This window comes from Eubalaena glacialis, chromosome 2, assembly GCF_028564815.1.
Source record: "Eubalaena glacialis isolate mEubGla1 chromosome 2, mEubGla1.1.hap2.+ XY, whole genome shotgun sequence".
Lineage (NCBI taxonomy): Eukaryota > Metazoa > Chordata > Mammalia > Artiodactyla > Balaenidae > Eubalaena > Eubalaena glacialis.
In genome coordinates, this window is record NC_083717.1 from 71,432,652 (window position 1) to 71,454,991 (window position 22,340).

The 22,340-nt window shown below is 40.8% G+C and overlaps 1 protein-coding gene across 2 annotated transcripts in view; it reads right to left on the reverse strand.

Moving 5' to 3' along the window:
* The window catches only part of ZNF609 (zinc finger protein 609), a 224,085-nt gene that overhangs the window by 175,656 nt on the left and 26,089 nt on the right, over positions 1–22,340 (reverse strand). For both annotated transcript variants that reach the window (XM_061180204.1, XM_061180203.1), the window contains one exon: positions 21,085–21,958. In XM_061180204.1, the coding sequence (XP_061036187.1) occupies positions 21,085–21,831 (747 nt within the window). In that variant the 5' untranslated portion in view covers positions 21,832–21,958. The remainder of the gene's footprint in view (positions 1–21,084; positions 21,959–22,340) is intronic.

Here is a 22,340-nt window from a genome sequence, read left to right on the forward strand (position 1 = left end):
TATACACGTAAAAAAAGGAAATTTGACTATCTTAAATTTTTTAATTGTGTATGAAGTGAAAAAAATCCCCATCTATAACCTGCTTAGCTCACCTCTTGCACCCAAATTCTCCAACTATCTATTAGTCATTAATGGATTCTAGAAATAGGTTAATTTCTACCTTTTGACAATAAATAAGGAAAGGCAGGAACATTAAAGCCATCTGATAAACATGGAAAAAACAATTCTACCCACAGCTTGGGCAACATCATTTCTCAACCTTCTATTCATATAAAATTTAAGTTAATAACATGGAAGATTTACAAAGATTTTCCTAGATTTCCTTAAATTCTTAAATCAATCTCACAGTCAAAACCTACTATTAGGTGTCAATCCTGATTTGATTTTTTTTTTTAACATCTTTACTGGAGTATAATTGCTTTACAGTGTAGTGTTAGCTTCTGCTGTATAACAGTGAATCAGCTATATGCATACATATATCCCCATATACCCTTCCTCTTGCGTCTCCTTCCTACCCTCCTTATCCCACCCCTCTAGGTGGTCACAAAGCACCGAGCTGATCTCCCTGTGCTATGTGGCTGCTTCCCACTAGCTATTTTACATTTGGTAGTGTATATATGTCAATGTTGCTCTCTCACTTCATCCCAGCTTACCCTTCTCCCTCCCCTTGTCCTCAAGTCCATTCTCTACGTCTTTGTCTTTTTTCCTGTCCTGCCCCTAGGTTCATCAGAAGCATTTTTTTTTTTTTTTAGATTCCATATATATGTGTTAGCATACAGTGTTTGTTTTTCTCTGACTTACTTCACTCTGTATGACAGACTCTAGGTCCATCCACCTCATTACAAATAACTCAATTTTGTTTCCTTTTATGGCTGAGTAATATTCCATTGTATATATGTGCCACATCTTCTTTATTCATTCATCTGTCGATGGACACTTAGGTTGCTTCCATGTCCTGGCTATTGTAAATAGAGCTGCAATGAACATTGTGGTACATGACTCTTTTTGAATTATGGTTTTCTCAGGGTATATGCCCAGTAGTGGGATTGCTGGGTCATATGGTAGTTCTATTTTTAGTTTTTTAAGGAACCTCCATATTGTTCTCCATAGTGGCTGTATCAATTTACATTCCCACCAACAGTGCAAGAGGGTTCCCTTTTCTCCACGCCCTCTCCAGCATTTATTGTTTGTAGATTTTTTGATGATGGCCATTCTGACTGGTGTGAGGTGATACCTCATTGTAGTTTTGATTTACGTTTCTCTAATGATTAGTGATGTTGAGCATCTTTTCATGTGTTTGTTGGCAATCTGTATATCTTCTCTGGAGAAATGTCTACTTAGGTCTTCTGCCCATTTTTGGTTTGGGTTGTTTTTGATATTGAGCTGCATGAGCTGCTCGTAAATCTTGGAGATTAATCCTTTGTCAGTTGCTTCATTTGCAAATATTTTCTCCCATTCTGAGGGTTGTCTTTTCGTCTTGTTTATGGTTTCCTTTGCTGTGCAAAAGCTTTTAAGTTTCATTAGGTCCCATTTGTTTATTTTTGTTTTTATTTCCATTTCTCTAGGAGGTGGGTCAAAAAGGATCTTGCTGTGATCTATGTCATAGAGTGTTCTTCCTATGTTTTCCTCTAAGAGTTTTATAGTGTCTGGCCTTACATTTAGGTCTTTAATCCATTTTGAGTTTATTTTTGTGTATGGTGTTAGGGAGTGTTCTAATTTCATTCTTTTACATGTAGCTGTCCAGTTTTCCCAGCACCACTTACTGAAGAGCCTGTCTTTTCTCCATTGTATATTCTTGCCTCCTTTATCAAAGATAAGGTGACCATAGGTGTGTGGGTTTATCTCTGAGCTTTCTAACCTGTTCCACTGATCTACATTTCTGTCTGATTTGATTTCTTCAAACCAAAATTTGAAAGACTGGAAAAGGATAGTTCCAAAGATTAGTCTCAGAGCTGCTAGCGTGATTATTTTGACTGGAAGCTCTCTCTCTCCTATTATATGGAGAGATTCCATGTTAAATGAAAAGAAAATCTACAATAATAACCTATCAGTATAGAATGCACACTTTCAGAGAATATAAATAAAAACAGGCCCAACTAGCATCTCTTCCCATTTCTGTCCTGTCAAAAGATCCTTAGGGTATATTAATGAAGGTCTCTTTTGGGAATGGCTATACCTGATACTGCAAATGTTGAAGAGTACTTTTAGATACCAGTGTCTTGTAGTTCCTGTTTCATTTTAACGTGAATAAGGAATAATAAATAAGACCAAAATAATTTCCCTACTAAGCCAAGATTTCCATCTTCTTTACCACAAACCTTTAAGAGTTAAACAAACATCTATAATATCTATGTAAACATCTAATAAGCAGAAGCTCCAGACTGGTCAACATAAATCCAGATAGAAAATTACATAGAGAAAAAGGGTGGATTTGTTTCTGTGCTGTTGCCTTAACTAAAATGTTGCTCTAGGGGAAAAGAAAAAGTTCCTGTAGCTCAGTTTGTCTCAAGATTCCATGAAGAACAGCCCTTTTCTTTTATACAACAAGAAATCTCAAAAGACAAAATTGACAATGCTTGTCAATGAAAGCAAATTATTATGTTAACTGACACCACAGACACCTCTTTCCAAAAAGGGTTTGAGAAAGCAGGTCAATATTTAGCCTTTAAAAATAACAAAACCATTTCCCCCTACACATTCATTCACCATCACTAATTTAAAACACGAACACCCAGACTTCTAAAGACAATCACAGATGAAGATAAAAACTTGGTTTAAGACAAGTTATAAAAACTTAAATATAGAAGATAGTTTCATACTCCAGGGTGAGATTTCATCAAAGGTAATAAAATCTAGCCAAGCAGAGCCTGACCAGGTCAGTTCTCAAATGGTAAAATAAAAGATGCTTAAACTTAAGGGAACAGGATTGAGCTTTATGAGGTATATAGGTCATGTACAAGCCAGCCGTGAACGAATAATCTCAGCCAGTTTCACATTAAAAAAATTCTTCCATTAAGAAAATGAATATGGTAGAATTAAACATGATTTTTCTCTTGTTCCTTTTACCCTTCTGCGTTTTCCAAATTCTTTAAAATAAAGCACTTATTACTTTTGTATTTAAAACTTTTTTTAAAAAAAGCATTAATAGTGGATTTCAATGCCTGAATGCTGAAACTTCAGGAGTAGAAAATAATCTCAAAGAAACCTAAAACCACGTGGACAGGTTGCTGTAATTCACAAGGTCAAGACTCTCCCACTTGCCAAGTAGACAGTTTGCCCTGAGGGCATCAGAGATAACAATGCCTGTACTTTGCCCCAATCTTCTCACTGACAAAATAGGCTTTTGTCTAGAGTCACCAGATGCCTCAGCAAGTGCCTTAGCCAACTGCCAGAGGCTCAGAGCCTAGATAACACAGCTGAGGTTTGGTACTCCTTACAGGGATTAAGAAACAATCCCCAGCCCACAACTCTATTGAGCAAGCTTTGGCAGCTGCCAGGGCCAGTAAAGAATAATGAAGGGACAGGGGTCCAGAGACATAGTTACGTTTCTTTCCCATACCAATGTTCTCCTTTTGTCCTCAGACGGCTCATGTTGCTGCCAACTTCAGGTCTTACGGACTCCTTGGTTTAGCCAACATGGCTGTCTTTTTTTTTTTTTTTTTTTTGGCTGCGTTGGGTCTTCGTTGCTGTGCACGGGCTTTCTCTAGTTGCTTCGAGCGGGGGCTACTCTTTGTTGCAGGGCTCAGGCTTCTCATTGCGGTGGCTTCTCTTGTTGCAGCGTACGGGCTCAGTAGTTGTGGCACGCTGGCTCTAGAGCACAGGCTCAGTAGTTGTGGCGCACAGGGTTAGCTGCTCTGCAGCATGTGGGATCTTCCCAGACCAGGGATCAAACCTGAGTCCCCTGCATTAGCAGGTGGATTCTTAACCACTGCGCCCCCAGGGAAGTCCCCATGGCTGTCTATCCTTTTTAAAAAACCATGCTGGCAATGATGGGATTTTAGTAAAACTTAAACACTTCCAAGTAAACCGAGGGTACCTTGCTCGGGGCACTTTCATAAAAGTTACGAGCCTTGATTCTACCTAGTTAAATCCCTTCTGGCTTTCGTCTTGGCAGACCAATATTAATAGGCTGTGCTAGAAGAGTTGTAAAACACTCAATATCCAACCATTTCCTGTACCTTGCAATGTTAAGTACTAAGGGGGGTTGGGGAGGGGAGGGAAAAAAACAACAACAAGAAATGGAAGGGGGAAAAAACCCTTCTTCTCAGGGCAATGCCTAGACTCCAGAGACCAGGTCCAAGCTCCCTCCCTGCTGTTTCCAGCCACACGACAGCCAAAGCCAAGAACAATACTTCCACTTACAGAGCCTTCCACACACTTCCCTCCTCAGCCAACTGTGGAGCCAGGATGAGAAATTCTGTTGGCACATGCCAGTTCTCGTTTATGAGCCCCGTTACTACCTCAAAGGCTGCTTGGCCCAAGGCCTGCCCTCTCTTTGCAGGATCTTTCAAACTTCAAAACGGGGTCTTTTCTTGGACTCTTCCTAAGACACTGAGGTGGTTTACTAGACCTCCTGTTTCCAGCCTAGGTCCCATCCAATGACTTCTCTGAGGACAGTATTCTCAGGGAGCAGGCAACATCATCCAATATGGAAGGACAATTTACCCACCCATACACAGTGGAGAAAAACTGAAAGATTTTATACTAAAGATAAAAGCAAACACTTTCAGAAGTAACTTCAATGGGCCATCAAGAAAGAGGTCATAAGAGTTGAAATGACCCAAAATCGGGTGACCCTCTCCTTTGCTGTCACAATACAGAAGAGAGGGTGGGAAAGAAGATACTTGTTTTGCTAATAATTCAACTCTGTTCTGCACCCACAGCTTATTTCTGAAATCTTGTAATAGCAATTTTCCTACATTGAAATTCCACACCCTATTGACTAGAAGTTGAAAAGAGACATTTGGAAGCCAAATTTTTAGACTATTTTTTGCCTTTCCATCCTACCATAGACCCCTTTCCCCCCATAATTCCATCCCACCTTTTAGGGATTAAGAGAGAGTAAAAACCTAGACATAGTTAGACATAGTTATTGGTTAGAGCCTGGTTCTCTATTGCCTTTGGTAAAAAAAAAGATTAAAGATTTGTGTGTGTGTGTGTGGAAACATAACATTCACAACAGAAAACTGCTATATTATGCAACTCACTGCATTTTCATAAACATAAAATTACATAAACACAGCCATGTAACACCCACATCAAGAAACGGTATTTTAGCAAATGGTTCTCAAATGGGATTTTGCCCTCTAGGGGACATTTGGCAATGTCTGGAGGCATTTTTGTTTGTCTCAGCTTGGGGGGAATGCTATTGGCACCTAGTGGGTAAAGGCAAAGATACTGCTAAACATCCTACAATACACTGGACTGCCCTCAGCCCCAAATGCCAATGATGCTGTTGTTGAAACTTCTGGATTACCCTCCAGAAACCCTCCTTCTACCTTCTCTCCAGTAAGGGCTTTTACCACTGAAATGCAAAACTCCTTTGCTCTAGCAGAAAAGCTGCTGTTACCATGATCACAGATGAAAAAACTCACCTGCCTGGGAAAAACAGGAGAGGCTGCAAGGAAGAAAAAATAAAACAGAACAAACATTTGTTGCTGGTTTACAACTACTAGACTACCACATACTATGCACTTACAGTGTGCTTTTAATCCATAACAATTTAAGGAAAATGAGATTCAGAGAGGCAATTTGCAAGATTCCACATATATTCAGTGGCAGTGCTGGGGTTCAAACACAGGTCTAATTACAAAGTCTATGCTTTCATTTTAATTCCATTGTGGAAGTTCAGAATGATTTGGAAGAAGCCGTGAAAGGCAGAAAAAATATGGAAAGTGGTTAAAGTAAAAAGCAAAGATCACTCTTTCATTATTCACAAGTAGCATAGGCAAGGAACTTTTCCTTAAAGCATGACTCAATCCAGTAAACCAAATTTAACTACACAACTAATCAAGTTCTTCTTTTTTTTTTTTTAAGAAACTTATTTATTTTATTTATTTTATTTTTGGCTGCGTTGGGTCTTTGTTGCTGCGCATGGGCTTTCTCTAGTTGCGGCGAGCGGGGGCTACTCTTTGTTGCGGTGCGCGGGTTTCTCATTGCGGTGGCTTCTCTTGTTGCGGAGCACAGGCTCTAGGCGCGTGGGCTTCAGTCTTTGTGGCATGCGGGCTCAGTGGTGTGGCGCGCGGGCTCTAGAGTGCGGGCTCAGCGGTGTGGTTCTCGGGCTGTAGAGCGCAGGCTCAGTAGTTGTGGCACACGGGCTTAGTTGCTCCGCGGCATGTGGGATCTTCCCAGACCAGGGCTCAAACCCATGTCCCCTGCATTGGCAGGCGGATTCTTAACCACTGCGCCACCAGGGAAGCCCCTAAGCAAGTTCTACAACCCTTTTCAGAGAATTTAAAAATGTTTTTGTAGACATGTGTTCCCTGTTGTAGGTTTGTACGCTCTCCATTACACAGGGAAGCAATGCCCAGTATTCCATCTAAGTTAGCTACATTCTTGGTGCTCCTCAGGGATCTATCCTGGGCCCCTTCCTTTTTGTCTCATTCAACGGTCACATTCTCCCTAGGTAAGCTCACCCACCTTTATGGCATCAATTACCATTTATTTGTTCACATTAGTAATTCCCATATCTTTAGATTTCCAGTTCTCTCTCATAACCTCCAGACCGTAAGGGACATTTCCACTTGGTTGTTCATTCATTTAACTCCCTTCTCCTAATTAACTACTACTCATTCTTCAGATATTTACTCAAACTTCTTCATGGATATTTTATCTGACACTGACCCCGATATGCATGTGATTATTTGATTCCATTCTGTCTCTCCTACTAGGTGTACTATTCAGTAGCCTCCAAGTTGAACTTCGGAAATGTTTCTGAAAGATGTAGAAGAATATAAGCAGGATAAATACAATGATAAGGAACCATTTCCTAAAATAAGATCAATACGAGAACATTTAAGAAAAGATAATTTTTACTAAGTGAGCACCACATTAAAATCTAAGTTTCCGGGAGTTCCCTGGTGGTCTAGTGATTAGGATTCTGAGTTTTCACTTCTGTGGCCTGGGTTCAATCCCTGGTTGGGGAACTCTCGCAAGCCCCATGGCTTGGCCAAAAAGAAAATAATAAAAAATAAATAAATAAAATCTAAGTTTCCTTTAAAAGTTTGTTTCTTGGGAGGTATTATTTAGGCCGAAGATATCATCTCTTGCTATCAAGTCCTAAACTACGCTGATCTCAAATTCCTACCCAAAACCATCCCTAAAGGGTGATAAACCAGCCATTTGCTATTTTTCTTGCCAGTAGCAAGTAAACAGGTGATAGCAAAAGTACTAATATTTATTTGTTGTTGTTAAAAATAAAACTAAACCATCAAAGTTTATACTTAGGCACTCATTCCCCACCCCACCATCACAAAGCCCAACTCCACTACTTCCTCACTGCCACAATCATCCAAACATACCTCTCAGGCTGCTCCCAGTTCATTTCAACAAGCTTTCACCAGCATCAAAGCTCTATGCGGGCAAGGGAATGGGAAGGATTAAAGTGGGATTTGTCTGCCTCTTTGCTCCTGCTTTTGGTTATTAGGTATGAAATGGAAGATGAAATGTGACTAGGGAATAAAAACAAATGAAAAATCTGAAAATATCAGTCAAATATGAAAATGTCATTGGAGTATTATTTTCCAAGTACCTTCCCAGACTTTTCTCTGCATTGAATGCCACTTCAGGTCACTAATCCAGAAGAAGCCAGACACAGCCCTAACTAACTTGGTTTCTAAACAACAGTCAGTTTTTCCTCTTTGTGTGATATCTAAGGACACCTACCTGCTTAGTTCTAAAAGGGCTGATTGGAGAGTTGGAAAGTGACATTATTTTGAGCCTTTAAGTCTGCTCTATCCCATCCCTTCCCCTGCTTTGAAAAGAAGCTCCATTTCACAAAGGCTAAGGGACAAAACCCCAAAGCTTCCTAAATCAGTAAGTTTAGAATTCCATTTCCAGGAGCTTTGCCCTAGCCAAACTGCTTCCCAGGGAGTGGCAAACTGTACTTTTCTTCTTCCTCAGTGATGCATTGGCCTACAACCAGAAACATTTCACTTAGCTCTTCAACATGAAAACTTCTGTCTCTCCAGTCCTACAGGCCAACTGCAATGTTCTGGCCAAGAGCTGCCACCAGCACACAGCTAGAAGCGTAGCACTGGCACCAAGCCTTCAAATAAGGTATCCTATTCACAGCAGGCAAAAACCTGTAGTCAGTAGTACAGTGGTTTTCTTGATACAACCAACGCTGTGTCCAGACTGTAATGAATACCCATGGTAGAACATATAAAAATGACTACTTTTTCCTGGTTAATTACTTTCGATTGGAGAGGAGAAGAAAAGCCCCTCTCTAAATCTCCATAATGAAATATAATCCCATCTGGTTAGGACTGGACCAATAACAAATGTAAAAGTGAGTATCATAAATAACAAAAAATAATTAAAACAACTACAGGATATTAAAGAAGCATGATATAGGTTCTAAGTGTAAGTCAGAAAAGGATAGAAAGTGAAGGGTAGCTGAAGGAGGTTACAAAAGGCACTGGGCCTAAGAAAGAGAGACTAGGCTCAAGGATGTTTATGTTGGTAGGACGAGAACAGCTCTGTTCTTCGGTTTGCCTATAGGATGGTTTTTGTTTAACTCAAGGGTAACATATGAGGTTAGCATATACAAATGGCTTTATTTCTTCAGTGATCAAGGGAACCTAAAGAGAAGGAATTTGTGGGTATTGTGAGGAACAAGAAAGTCAGAACTGGGACTTCCCTGGTGGCGCAGTGGTTAAGAATCCACCTGCCAATGCAGGGGACACGGGTTTGAGCCCTGGTCCGGGAAGATCCCACATGCCGCGGAGCAACTAATCCCGTGTGCCACAACTACTGAGCCCGCCAGCCACAACTACTGAAGCCCGCGTGCCTAGAGCCTGTGCTTGGCAACAAGAGAAGCCACCGCAATGAGAAGTCTGCGCACCACAATGAAGAGTAGCCCCCGCTCGCTGAAACTAGAGAAAGCCCGCGCACAGCAATGGAGACCCAATGCAGCCAAAAATAAATAAATTTATAACAAAAAAAGAAAAGAAAAGAAAAGAAAGTCAGAACTGAAAAGTAAATGCTACAGGAGACTAATCATTATATTGGGCTGGATTCAATCCATGGACCCGTAAATTTCCACTATAGAGAGACTCCGGACCCCAAGATTTCTTCTGTCATAAAATAATTCTGTACACTAAATAGACAACATAACCAAATCAACTTTATGTGACTGGCAAAAAAAAAAAAAAAAAAGAAAAAGAAAAAACAAAGAACAATGTGAATGGTTTGGGCCTAGCAGTTACTAAGTTACACTCTGGAGGGAGCCAGAGATGGGAGACTTGAACTGGCTGTTCAGTTATCTGGTTTCCATTGCAGTGTGTCTCCTCATAGTGTAAGCATTTTGCCAGGGTTAGGGTAATTCTAGTATTTACAAATACATATTTTTCATCAATACAGTCCTCAAACACAAGTCAGCTTTTACATGAGACCGCAACTGAAGAAATAATGGTTTGTTTCAATGCTAAAGAAAAAATTGTTCATGTTGAATTTATGAAGCCAGTATGGCAATCTCTAACATATGTATAAGCAAAATGAAAAATGCCTTATGGCATATTTTATCTAAAACAGACACTCTACCAGATGTTTAGGAATCTGCATACTGATAGAATTCAGATCTAGTCTAATATGGTGTATATAAATGTGTAGTCACTTTGTATGATGACTTCTTCCCCACATTTGCCAATTTTTTCTCCTCCTTTGCAATGGTATATGCATACTCAAAAACCTAAAAAGATCCATCTAAAGTATAGATTACTGTAAATTTTGAGAGCATAGATAATACAAGTATCAGTACTAAAAACCATGTTTTAAATTTTATTATACTGGGACTTCACTGGCGGTCCAGTGGTTAAGACTCTGTGCTTCCACTGCAGGGGGCTCGGGTTCGATCCCTGGTCGGGGAACTAAGATCCCACATGCCGTGCGGTGCCGCCGAATTAAAAAAATATATATATTATATGAAAACTGTAGGTTATGTGATTATAATTTTGCCCCAAACATGACATTCCATAATGATTTTAACTATAAGTTTGCAGCATATTCAGGTATGTGTTCATCTCTGATAACAATTAGCATTCTAACTATAATGAGACTTAAAATCCCAGCAGGGAAATACTTTATACTCAAAAACATTTAATTTTCTTCCTGACTTCAAAGAAATAGTATGTGTTTACAAAAAAAAAAGCAAAGAAAGACAGTGAACCTCTACTATTTTTGTGAAGTGATGCTGTCTCTTCTTAAAACAGCACGTTTAATTTGAATATGTCCAGAAGAAGGCTCAGGAACAAGGTCTTTATTGGATAGCTGCATTATTTTATATTGGAGTGTCATGGATTTCTGGAAAATTAAGACCACCTATATTCCAACATAAGCACAGAAATACATTCACAAATCAAAGAGAAAAGAAGCTGCTTTTGGATTAGCAATAAATTTAGATTATCTAAACCTGTCTTCTGCTCCCCTCCAATTTAAATAGAAAAAAATCACAAGTTGCCTATATATGGCAAAACATATCTAGTCATAGGAATTTTGTTCAAATTTGCTTTAAAAATCTGAAACAATAATTTTAAAATGAATCAGTAACACTGATATGGATGCTCTACTTTAAAGGCTATAACTATCAAAAATTTATTAATTAGTTCTCCTAATTAAGGGGATAATGAGAAGTCAGATTCATTATGTCTATATTCCTAAATGACTGACCCAACACAATGAGCATGAAAAAGGAAAGCTGGAGGAAGATCTTGACCATGCTGTAAAACACTTGAGGATCACATGATATCTAAAGTGCAGTGCACAGCTCCATCTGCAAATGGCAAAAAGCAAGAACAACTTTAAATGTTCCCTGGCTGAATGAGTAACAGGGATTTCCAGAGGCTGTATAGTGAAATCAAAGTCCTTTCCGCAACGACAGTGGTTTTTAACCAAGAGGCACATTAAAAGCACCTGCTGAAGTTTTAAAAAAATATGTACATGCTTGGGGTCCCCAACCCTATAGATTTTACTTCAGTAGGGCACTTTTACTTTGTAGAAGCTCCAGAAGGGATTCTGACATGCGCCTCCACTTGAGAAGCCTCAGCACCAAGAGACTCTTCATCCAGAATTTCTCTAACCTCATGCTACTTTGGTTGGTATATGATGAATATGTACTCCTCCTTTCTACAATACTCTCTGTACCAGTCAGTGCAGAGTTAAGTATTTAACTTCTAAAGTAACATATCAAATAGGAAATGTCAACTCTGAGCTGAGTGGGCTGGAGTACCAGTTTACAAAAAACTTTTTACAGTAAAGAGAACCCATTACTAAACAAAAACAGAGGCCAAGAGAAGACATACAGATGGCCAACAGGTACACAAAAAGATGCTCAACATCACTAATCATCAGAGAAATGCCAATCAAAACCACAATGAGATAGCACCTCACACCTGTTAAAATGGCTATTAAAAAGACAAGAAATAACATGTGTTGGCAAGGTTGTGGAGAAAAGGGAGCCCTTGTGCACTGTTGGTGGGAATGCAAATTGGTGCAGCCACTACAGAAAACAGTTTGGAGGTTCCTCAAAAAATTAAAAATAGAACTACCATATGATCTAGCAATTCCATTTCTGGGTATTTATCTGAAGAAAACAAAAATACTGATTTGAAAAGACATATTAAAAAAAAAAACCACATATGCACCCCCATGTTCACTGCAGCATTATTTACAATAGCCAAGACATGGAAAGAACCTCAATGTCCATCGATGGATAAATGGGTAGAGAAAATGTGGTGTGTGTGTGTGTATATATATACACATACACACAATGCAATATTATTGGACCATAAAAAGAATGAAATCTTGCCATTTGTGACTGCATGAATGGGCATTATGCTAAGTGAAATAATTCAGACAGAAAAAGATAAATACCATATGATTCCACTTATCTGTGGAATCTAAAAACAAGTAAACAAAAACCTGAGGACATGGACATAGAGAACGGATTGGTGGCTGCCTGAGGTAGGGGGTGGGGGGTGGGTGAAATGGGTGAAGGAGGTCAAAAGGTACATTTCCAGTTACAAAATGAATAAGTCATGGGGATATCACATAAAGCATGGTGACTATACTTAATAATACTGTATTGCATATTTGAAAGTAGCTAGGAAAGTAAATCTTGAAAATTCTCATCACAAGAAAATTTTTTTTGTAACAATGAGGATGTTAACTGGACTTACTGAAGTGATCATTTTGCAACATATACAAATATTATATCATTACGTTGTACACCCGAAACTAATATAATGTTATGTCAATTATACATCAAAAAAAAGGCCAAGAAAGGATTTAATGGAAAGGTTTGGCTCATTTAAACCAAGCTAGTATTTGCCACTAAGGCTGGAACCCAGTGGCCTCAAATTTGAAAATACTCAATTAGTGTATTTTTCACAGGCACACAGTCGAGTTGTACTCTCCCAGTGGACAACATTTCAAGTTGAAAACTGACCACCTCCTAAAAATCTAAGAACTGCCTTTTTATTTCCTGCAGCTAGTGACAAATTCACAAAAAGAAGCATCTCAATCCTTATTCTTCTCTTGACCGTTTAGACTACCTGTAGTTCTAATCCTTTCAAAAGGCTAAAGTTTGCACTCTTCAAAGATTAACAGAGGGGAAAAAAAACTTTCCGAACTAAAACAATCATGTTATAGCCATTTCAATGCTTAGAAAAATAATTCAGAAGGCTGGAGTATATACCAAAGAAACTGACTTTAATGGGAAATAGCTAAGCAAGAGCCATGGTTCTTCAACGTGCGATCAGCTCTACCAAAAGGAGTCCAACAAACCCTTCCAAACTAACCAATCAAACGATAAAATCCCAAACCTTAATGGTTCCAAATGCTCTGAATCCGTCTCTTCCTGGAAATCAGTAGGATTCAGAATATTAGCTATTATAAACTCATTATTTTCCAAAACCTCTAAGGGCTTCCCTCTTCAAAGTCTCTAGGGATATCCTTTCTCCTTAATTTCACAATGACCTTGCACGTCATAGCTAACAACATTGTAATATCAGCAACAGCTAACATTTACTGAGTACTTACTACATGCTAGACATGGTGCTGAGTGCTTAACCTTCTTTATCTCATCTACTCCTCAAAATAACCCTATGAGATCAGTACTACTATTCACTTCCACATTACAGATGAGAAAAGTGAGGCTTAGAAAAGTTATAAATTAAATATCTTTTTTGCTTTCAAAGTTCCAAACCCTTAGGATTGCTTCCAATCTTAGGTTCCTGTCAGTTTGTCCATAAAGAGAAAAGACATATCTGAACATCACTCAGGAAATTAAAAAAAAAAAAAAAATCATACCTACTGTCCAGAGTTACTTTTTACCCCTTCAAGTTTTTGGTGAATTTGATCTTCACTATTAAGAGGACAATGTGCTCTACAACAGTGGATCTCCAACTTTTGTGTGTATCATGATCAATGGGATAGCTAATGGTAAAACATAAATTGCTGGGCCTTAAGCCTAGAGTTTCTGACTTGGGGGCCTGGGATGGGGCCTGATACTTGAATTTCTAACAAGTTCCCAGATGCTATGCTGATGTTGCTGGTATAGGGATCACAGCTTTATAAGAAGGTAAAAGGAAGTAATTCCCTCTCACCTTAGCTGTCACCTTTCTCACGTAAAAACACTTCTCTACGGAGCACTTCCAACAAGAGAGACACTTAGGATTTAAAAACATCATGAAGAACCTAGGGGTAAGACGGGAATAAAGACACAGACCTACTAGAGAATGGACTTGAGGATACGGGGAGGGGGAAGGGTAATCTGGGACAAAGTGAGAGAGTGGTATGGACATATATACACTACCAAAAGTAAAATAGATGGCTAGTGGGAAGCAGCCGCATAGCACAGGGAGATCAGCTCCGTGCTTTGTGTCCACCTAGAGGGGTGGGATAGGGAGGGTGGGAGGGAGGCAGATGCAAGAGGGAAGAGATATGGGAACATATGTATAACTGATTCACTTTGTTATAAAGCAGAAACGAACACACCACTGTAAAGCAATTATACTCCAATAAAGATGTTAAAAAAAAAAAAAAATCTCCAGGTTCTGAAAGCTAAAAGACGTCTTTTTTCCCCACTTCACAAGGGCCCCAATGTCACAAATGACATTAAAGCAGTGGAAATCCAGAAGAAGGAAAATTAAGGTCAGAATGATTGTAAACTCTGCTCAAGAACCTTACCAGGCACATATTACTTCTTCAGTCTGAAAAGTGTTTCCTTTGGGTCTCCTAAGGCAAGAGAAATGCCCAAAGGAAGAAATAAGTAGCTTGTTTCATAACACTAAAAACACAAGGACAGGCTCTGAAAACAAGGGAATTTTGCTCCATAAGTAAAAAATCACAAAATGCTATGAATCCCTATCTTTCCTTTGTCATACTATTCTCCATCTCAAAAGAGCTATTCCTCTTACTGAAGACTGACCCAAACTCTATACTTTCTTAGGTAGCTTAAATATTGACTATGTCAATGTCATCTAGGATGAACAACTTCAGAGAATAGGATTTGTTAAAAATGTCTCCTCAGCCAGCCTGGGAAGCTTCATACTTGGGTGGGTGCTCTCAACCGTGACTAAACTGTACCTAGAGAAATATATTTTAAAATATTAATATGGCCTAGCACTTTCCTGATGGTAATCCTTCCAGGCCCATCCCAATGGCACAACTGGGAAATTAACTGAAGAGAAAAGCAATCTCCTCTCTGCTCTCTACTTTCAGATGCTCCTCCTCTACAGCTTTGCCATGCACAGACTCATTTCTATACATATACACTGAGATAGAACATTCGCACACACACAAATAACTCTCGGCAGGAACCAAAAATCAAAGCCTAACCCCAACGTTTTTAAGTGAGCAAGCCCAATTTCCTTCTTTGTAGCCCTTGACACATGCTGGCTGGGAGCCGTCTGGATTTTTTTCTGCCTTGTTCCTGCACCAGAAGGCTCTGCACTGCAGGTCAGGGGATGATAAGGAAATGAACAGTGTAATTTCCAAGGCCTCTGAACACAGCCCTGTCAGCAGCTCTGGAGGCGGGTTACTCAAGCATGGCCTGAAGAGTGAAAACCACAGAGAGGAGGGCTCAGACAGCCAGCAGTGGCAGGATCTCAGCTGTGCATGTTACTGCCACCTCCAGCCTGAAAGCCCAAGCCCTGCTGCCTCCCTGGATGAGCTCTGTTGGTAAAAGCTCTTATACCCAAATGGCAAAAATACAAGTTCACGCTGGGGGAGGAAGATTAAGGACTAGGACTTAGATTTTCCATGCACTCTTGTGCAGAAACAAAAACATTTAGTGCTTCTCCAGCATACACGAGATTGCACCTGCTGGCAAACCCACAGTAATATCTATCCAACATACTCAACCCCATACCAGGGATATGGCCAAAAAGGAAACTCAATTCATATGAAATCTGAAATTCAACAGGCCACTTCAATATCCTTTGAAGCCAATTTCTGGTTTCTACCTCATCAAACCCCACTATAAATATCAGGGCCTTTAGAACACATCACCAGTATGCAAGCTTCCCAATCCAGGTTTGGAACTTCTCCTGAGAACAGTGCTGCAAGTCTTAGCCAACATGCTTATCTATTCATACTGGGCTTCCGGTATAGGTGGAATGTTGTTATATTTCAGCCCGTTATTGCCTAGAGCAAACTGAGACATATTTCAACTCAAATCATGTTATTCTTCTTTTCTAATATTTACTAAATGCTCCGTATGTGCCAAACACCGTTCTAAGTGTTTTATATGAATTAACTAATTTAATTTCACAAAAATCCTATTAAGGAACTATTGTTTCCTCATTTTGCAGATGAGAAAACTGAGGTGGCTCAGTTAAGTAATTTGTTCAATATCACTCAGTTAATAAGTGTCAAAGCTGGGATATAAACCCCGGTAGTTTGGCTCCAGAGTTTATACTCTTAACCACTAAGTTATGCGTAAGAGCTCATGTGCAGTTTAAGTTTACAAGACTGGTGTTTTAGGTTGGAAGTGGCTCCCAATGCCCAACTTATGAAGTGTCCACCTTTAATGATGGTTAAAGAAAATTCACAAACATTAAAGTATATAGCAATTATCTGGAGAGTCTTCTGGAAGTACAGATTTCTGGGCCCCTACCCCTAAAACTTATTTAGCAGATCTGGGGTAAGGTCCAAGACTCTACATTTCTGACATTCAGATGATATGATGCACATGGTTTTATGGACCACAATTTCAGGAACTCTGCTCTAGGTGGTAAAACTGTAAGCAAAGAGCAGCAACCATCGCTGTTCTGTTCACCAGTGTACACCCAGTACTAAGCACAATACCTGGAATGTAAAATGCACTCAATTAATATACAGAATGAATGAAAGATGATAATGGTATCTAACAGTACCATCTCTTTACAAAACAGTTAATATCCACAATACGTTTACGGTCTACCTATTAGTGATATATCCAAGAAGCACAAGGGCAGGGTTTTTTTTTTTCATACCTGCAATTGCCAAATAAAGAGGGAACTGGCAATGCCTCAATGATTACAATGAAAATTTGACTGAATGCAATACTCCAGAACACACACAAACACACACTCTCAAGAAGTCAAACTCAAAGTAGCAGTTTAAAAAGTAATTTTCCCTCTGTATATATAACACAGGTGGTTCAGCACCAGCTATAAATGGTTGTTCTTTGTAAACATCATCACCTTACCAAAGAAAGTGAAACTCAAAGATCCTTTGTTTACTGAGTGCCTACAATATTAAAATCGGTATAGAAAACAAATGAAAGCAGTCTTAAGAGCACCTAGGCATTTACATCCAATGTTTCTGAGGTAGTCTTTAAAGTGGGAAAACAGAATCCTTCATAACAATGAAGGATTTGTTAAGAATCCCAGAGTAACAATATGCCAGAAGAACTTGGTAAACAAAAACCTGGCTTTGCTACTGACTACCTGTGAGAGTCTAGGTAAGTCACATGACCTCCCTGGTCTCAGTTCCCTCTTCTATAAAGTGAGGAGATTGGACAAGATAATCTTTCTCAGGGCCCTCCTTGAATTACAACACCCGGATGGAAAACAGAGCTGCTGAAGAAAAAATAAATTAAGCTCAGACTTCGTTGTAGTTAGAGAATGCATCTCTGTCCCACATAAATATCAACTTATTTTAATTTTTTCCAAGAAGGAAAATGCTTGAGGGCATTTGGCTTCAGGAAGCACGGCTAACTGCTATGTCATCACTAGCTGAGAAAGAACAGCTTGTGAGGGAGGAAGGTGTTAAGAGAGAAAGCCCTGGATCAGAAGGAATAAAAGAGACCTGACCTTGGTTGAGCAATGAGGGATTGCAACACGAGAGAAATGAGATGGAAGGCATAAACTAGGGCAAGAAAACAAAATCAAGGGCAAAGGAAGATGCTCTTAGAACACAGGATATGATGCAAACATGATCGGAAGGGGAAAGAGCAAAGAGCACACTTTAGTTTTGTCTTCTAAACTAATGGGGGAAGTGGTAAATACGTGTATGCAGCATTCTGAGAGCAGCAGAAGCTGAGACACAAACATGGGGAAAGCACAGTGCAGTGTTTCTACCTTCCAAGATCAAAAGCAGCAGCTGAAGAGACAAGGAGAGCTTCTGGCTGCAAACTTCTAGATCCTTTAGCCACTAGAGCTTTACTTTATACGATCTGGGAAAAAAAGGAGTCTCACCTTAAACTCCTGGTTTAAGCCCCAACTCAGAGTCAACACAGATAGATCACTGCCTTCTGTGGTTTGTAAATTGTTTTTTCTTGCCTGTCACAGTGGTAACGTGAGCACTAAGCTGGGGACATTCAGACAGGCACCCTCCCTCATCCTACCTCCCCTTCCATCCCTAACTCAACAACCTATCAATCAAACCAAAGACAAGGAACAGACAGGAGCTGGAAGGCTCTGTCTTGTTTATTCCTCAACATTCCCTCCCCCATCTCTTCAGCTGGCAGGAAGCATGAGGCAGGAGTGTTCAGTGACAATTCAGGGCAGCAGAAGTTGCTAAGAGCCATCTCTGGTCTCTCCTAGAACTCTGGGAAACAGCACAGTGAGCCCTGCCAGAGAGAGGTGTGGTGGAGCAAAAGTGGGATCCCATGAAGGGAAATCCACATTCTTGGCTGATTGAAATTCGCTCAGCCATAGACTGAGATACCTACCTTGATGAGAGAGGAGCTCCTGAGGTAGAGAATTAGAATATTCAAATCTCCCTCATTAGCTAGTTGTAGACATGTGACAATTCTGTCCTACACCACAAACTCCACTTGTCTTCTCTCTTGTTTCCAAGGGGTTAGAGGAGTGGGTATGGGTAAGGAGACTCCAGCTAAGACACTTTCCAAATTTTATGAGTTTTCCCTCTTCATGACAGCTTCCAGCTCAGAGTATGTAATTCCTAGATTATATCAAAACATCTGTTTTGTTGTTTTGGTTCTGTTGGTTGTCCCCACATGGAAGAAACATTCCAAACCAGTTAAGCCATAGGCAAGCCCATATCTCAGAGAGAAAAATCTTAAGGAAGTTTTCAAAGACTTAGCTTATGAGTTATAGTATTAATCATCAAACACCGACTCAAACACCTCTTATGCCCAACACCCTGGGATCCTTGTTTCTCAAAAGCTGCTCCACTCCGAGATTCCTAGCCTGTGTTCCCTTTTGCATCTTTCCCTCCTTCCATTCCAGAAACACTGTCTCTCTGCACAGTGTTTTCATCTCCTAGCAACTTCCAAATATTTATTTACATAATTATTTATTTCAATGGCCAAATGCTTTAGAATGGCACCCCACAGAACCAGACTATTCAAGAGGGTTAAGGGAACAGGGAAAAGAACTGAGAAAGCAGGTTCTTGCTTAGAGTAACATCAAACTGCACAGCAAATTTCCTCTTCTAAGAGTACTTTTCAGCAATTTTATCTTTCCTCCAAAAATAGAAGCACAGTCTCTTTCCCTTTTCTCTCTCATTCCACCGCCCCATTCTCAGTCTTTTTGGATGACAAGGCATATAACACAGCTATATTATTAAGAAGCAAACCTCCCTGGCACCAAGGTGTATTCTTAGCTGAATATACTGCATCTTTCAGCCCAATTATAAACTGAAGAGCAGCCACCCAACCAGTCCCTGAACCTGTAAGAAGAAAAAGGGTTCCATTGCTTCTCTGTTGGAGACTCTCAAGGATATTTAGACTTAAATCCAATATGAAGATAAGCATCATTAATCCTTTCACCCACAGACCACTGCTGGGCTTAGAAGATTGCAACATGAGTCAAGAGTTCTAAACAGAAAGGAAACTGAAGGCCACCCTCAGAAGTGGCCACTTTTCAGCACAGGAAGAACAAAGATTATGAACATGGATATACGGCAAGAGTTTACTGGAGCCAGATGTAGGGAACAGTCTAATGGGCCTGGAACAGAAGCAAGAACTCCTGGTACTCCTAGGCCTCTTTAAAACAGTATTATCCATCTGCACCCCAAAGAAAATGGTAAATCACAGCCAGCACAGGATGCACCATGCCGGTAACCAGCTGTAACTTGACTCTGCTGAGGTGGACTGTAGCATCTGCCACCTAAACATAGGCAGACTCTCTGGCAGCTGCCACTGGTAAAAGGGAATAAACCATTGTGTTATTAGTGGAAGAAAATTCACAGCCCTGTTACCAGGGGAGCCCAGATGTTGCTAAGAGTTACAGATGTGCCAGAGGCAAGGACCAAAACACCTACAGCAAAGAAAGTGCAACCTAGCACTGAGAGGACACTACCACCCAAACATACACATCCTGCCTCTATTAACACTTACATATGGAAAGAGGTACTCCCTGCTGCAGCTGATGCAATTACATAGAAATCAATTTATACTGCATCTGCTGGGATCAGCTGAAAGCATAGGGTGAGCAGAACACAGAGCGGAAAATCAAGAGCCAATGAACAGCCCATTACCAGGCCAGCTGCTTTGCAGGAAACTGTAAGCTGCAGAAGTTTAAGGCAGCCTGAGCTGACCCTAGATTCACACCCACTCTGGTCTAGCTCTGCAAACTCCATTTACTGAGACATGAACTAAGATCATCTTCCCAAAGGAGGAGAACCCCTTGTGGGGCTGCAGGCACCTGTCCTTCCAAGTCAAGCAGAAGGCAAGGTATCATTACACCATTTGGCAGCTATTAAACCACCAGGAGACCTTGATTCCCAATAGTTGAGGGAGATACCCAGCCAAGAACTATACTTTAGTGGCCAAAGAACCTCTTTCAAGGCCAAACTTTCATAGCCACTACACTAATCCATAAGACCTGATTAAGTACCTCAGTACCTCCTGCTCCACTGTTTACCTGCCCCAAACTGTGACCTTTTGCTCTTTGGCAGTCACCAATAGAACACTTGGCAGATATCATGTAATGAAACTTACTTAACCCTTTTCTCTTCCAGAGACCCAGCAGCACCATTTATCCCATTAAAAACAGCACTCAATTGAAAGCCTATTAAGTTTATCAACTTGTTAAGTTTATCAATGGCTCTAAGGATGAAATGTCAATCAAGCTGGGAACCATATAAAGGTTGATGCCAGCCTCTAGTAACAAGTATCTGAGGTGGGACAAGGACAAGGCTGGAGGTTCTTGATTTACGGAAAATTCATTCTACCAAGCAGCTACCCCCAACAACAGATACTCTTCTCCAAAATGTCCAGGCCTGCTGTTAATCAATCTGTAGGGAATCCCCTAATTTGGAACAAAACCACGTTATCATTACCAGCTGCTCTGACCTTGTAATTGGTCATTACCCACAAACTAATGAGCCTCCCACAGAGTGCACATAGCATTTGGCGGTTAGTCCAGGGCAGTTCTGACTGGCAGCGGGCAGCCAGATCTGGCCACCTCTTACCTTTTCAGACTTGACTTTCTTTAGCGGGCGACACTCATTCTCCCCTTCCTCTGGCTCCGGTTTAGCTCCCAAAGGGTTGAGCGCTGCCCCAGGCTCAAGAGCTATACTCCCAAGTGGCTCCACAGCTCCTGGGTCCACCCCTGTGCTTCCATCATACTGACCACCACGTCCTCCCAAGGCAACTGGCTGGAGGACCCCAGGATCCTTTTCTGAACAAGTCCCCACTCCTTCGCTTCTCTCCTTCTTGCTCTTAGACGAGCTGTTCTCCTTCTCCTTTTTGGAGCCGGCTACACTGCGGGGCACCTTAGCCGCCTTCTCTGAGCCCTTGGGAGCAAGAGCAGCAACCAGGCTTCCTGCACTGGCACCATCTCCTGAGCGTCCCTGCACCTCTTTCTTGCTAGTTGCCCCCTCACTTGCAGTGAACAGGGACGTCCCTGGAGGGGGTTTGCTAGTGTCTTTGCCACTCTTATTCCTTTTAGATTTTGATTTGCCTTCCTTCCCTTGAGGACCTGGCACTGGGGTCACAAACTTGATGTTGTCTGGTAGTGTAGCCACAGCATTGGGAGCTGGTATCCCCACCTCCTTTGAGCCTGACATTTCCAGTTTCTGCTGGTCCTTTTCCAGATCGGCGTCCAGGTCAATGATGAGATTCCCTACTCCAATGTCCCATTCATCCCCACTGTCGTATGTCTCAACCGGGTTTGCATCCACTCCTTTCCCTCCGGAGGCTCCACTGCTCAAGGACATCTTAGAGTCAACGTCCCACCTCAAGATTCAAGGCTCTTCCTTGCCCCCAGCTTTCCTATTTTCAGCTTCAGCTATGTTCTCAGACCTGCCACATTGGTCAGTATATGCCCAGTGGACAACATCATTGCTGGAAAAAGAAAATTTAAAGAGCTGTTAAAGGAAACAATACAGGCAAAGAGGCTGAAATAAACTCCCACAAAAAACAGACCCTTCCTAGGTGGCTATCACATCACAATAGACAAGACAAATAGACAGGTTCAGTTGTATTTCTAACCAAGTCACATTGGACCAAGGGAAAAGCTAATTCCCACTCCATCTCCCCAGGGGAGAGTACAATATTTGCAATTGCCCGGAAATTCAGCAGTAAGTCTTAACTAGGAATCCTCTAGAGTTAGTTTCCCATTCCCAAGAGACTTATCTCTAATACCACTGCCAGGTGGCAATCCTCCCTTAATCAATACAGGCCCTGGCACATCCTCTAGCACAACTTTACTCATACCTCTTTTCTC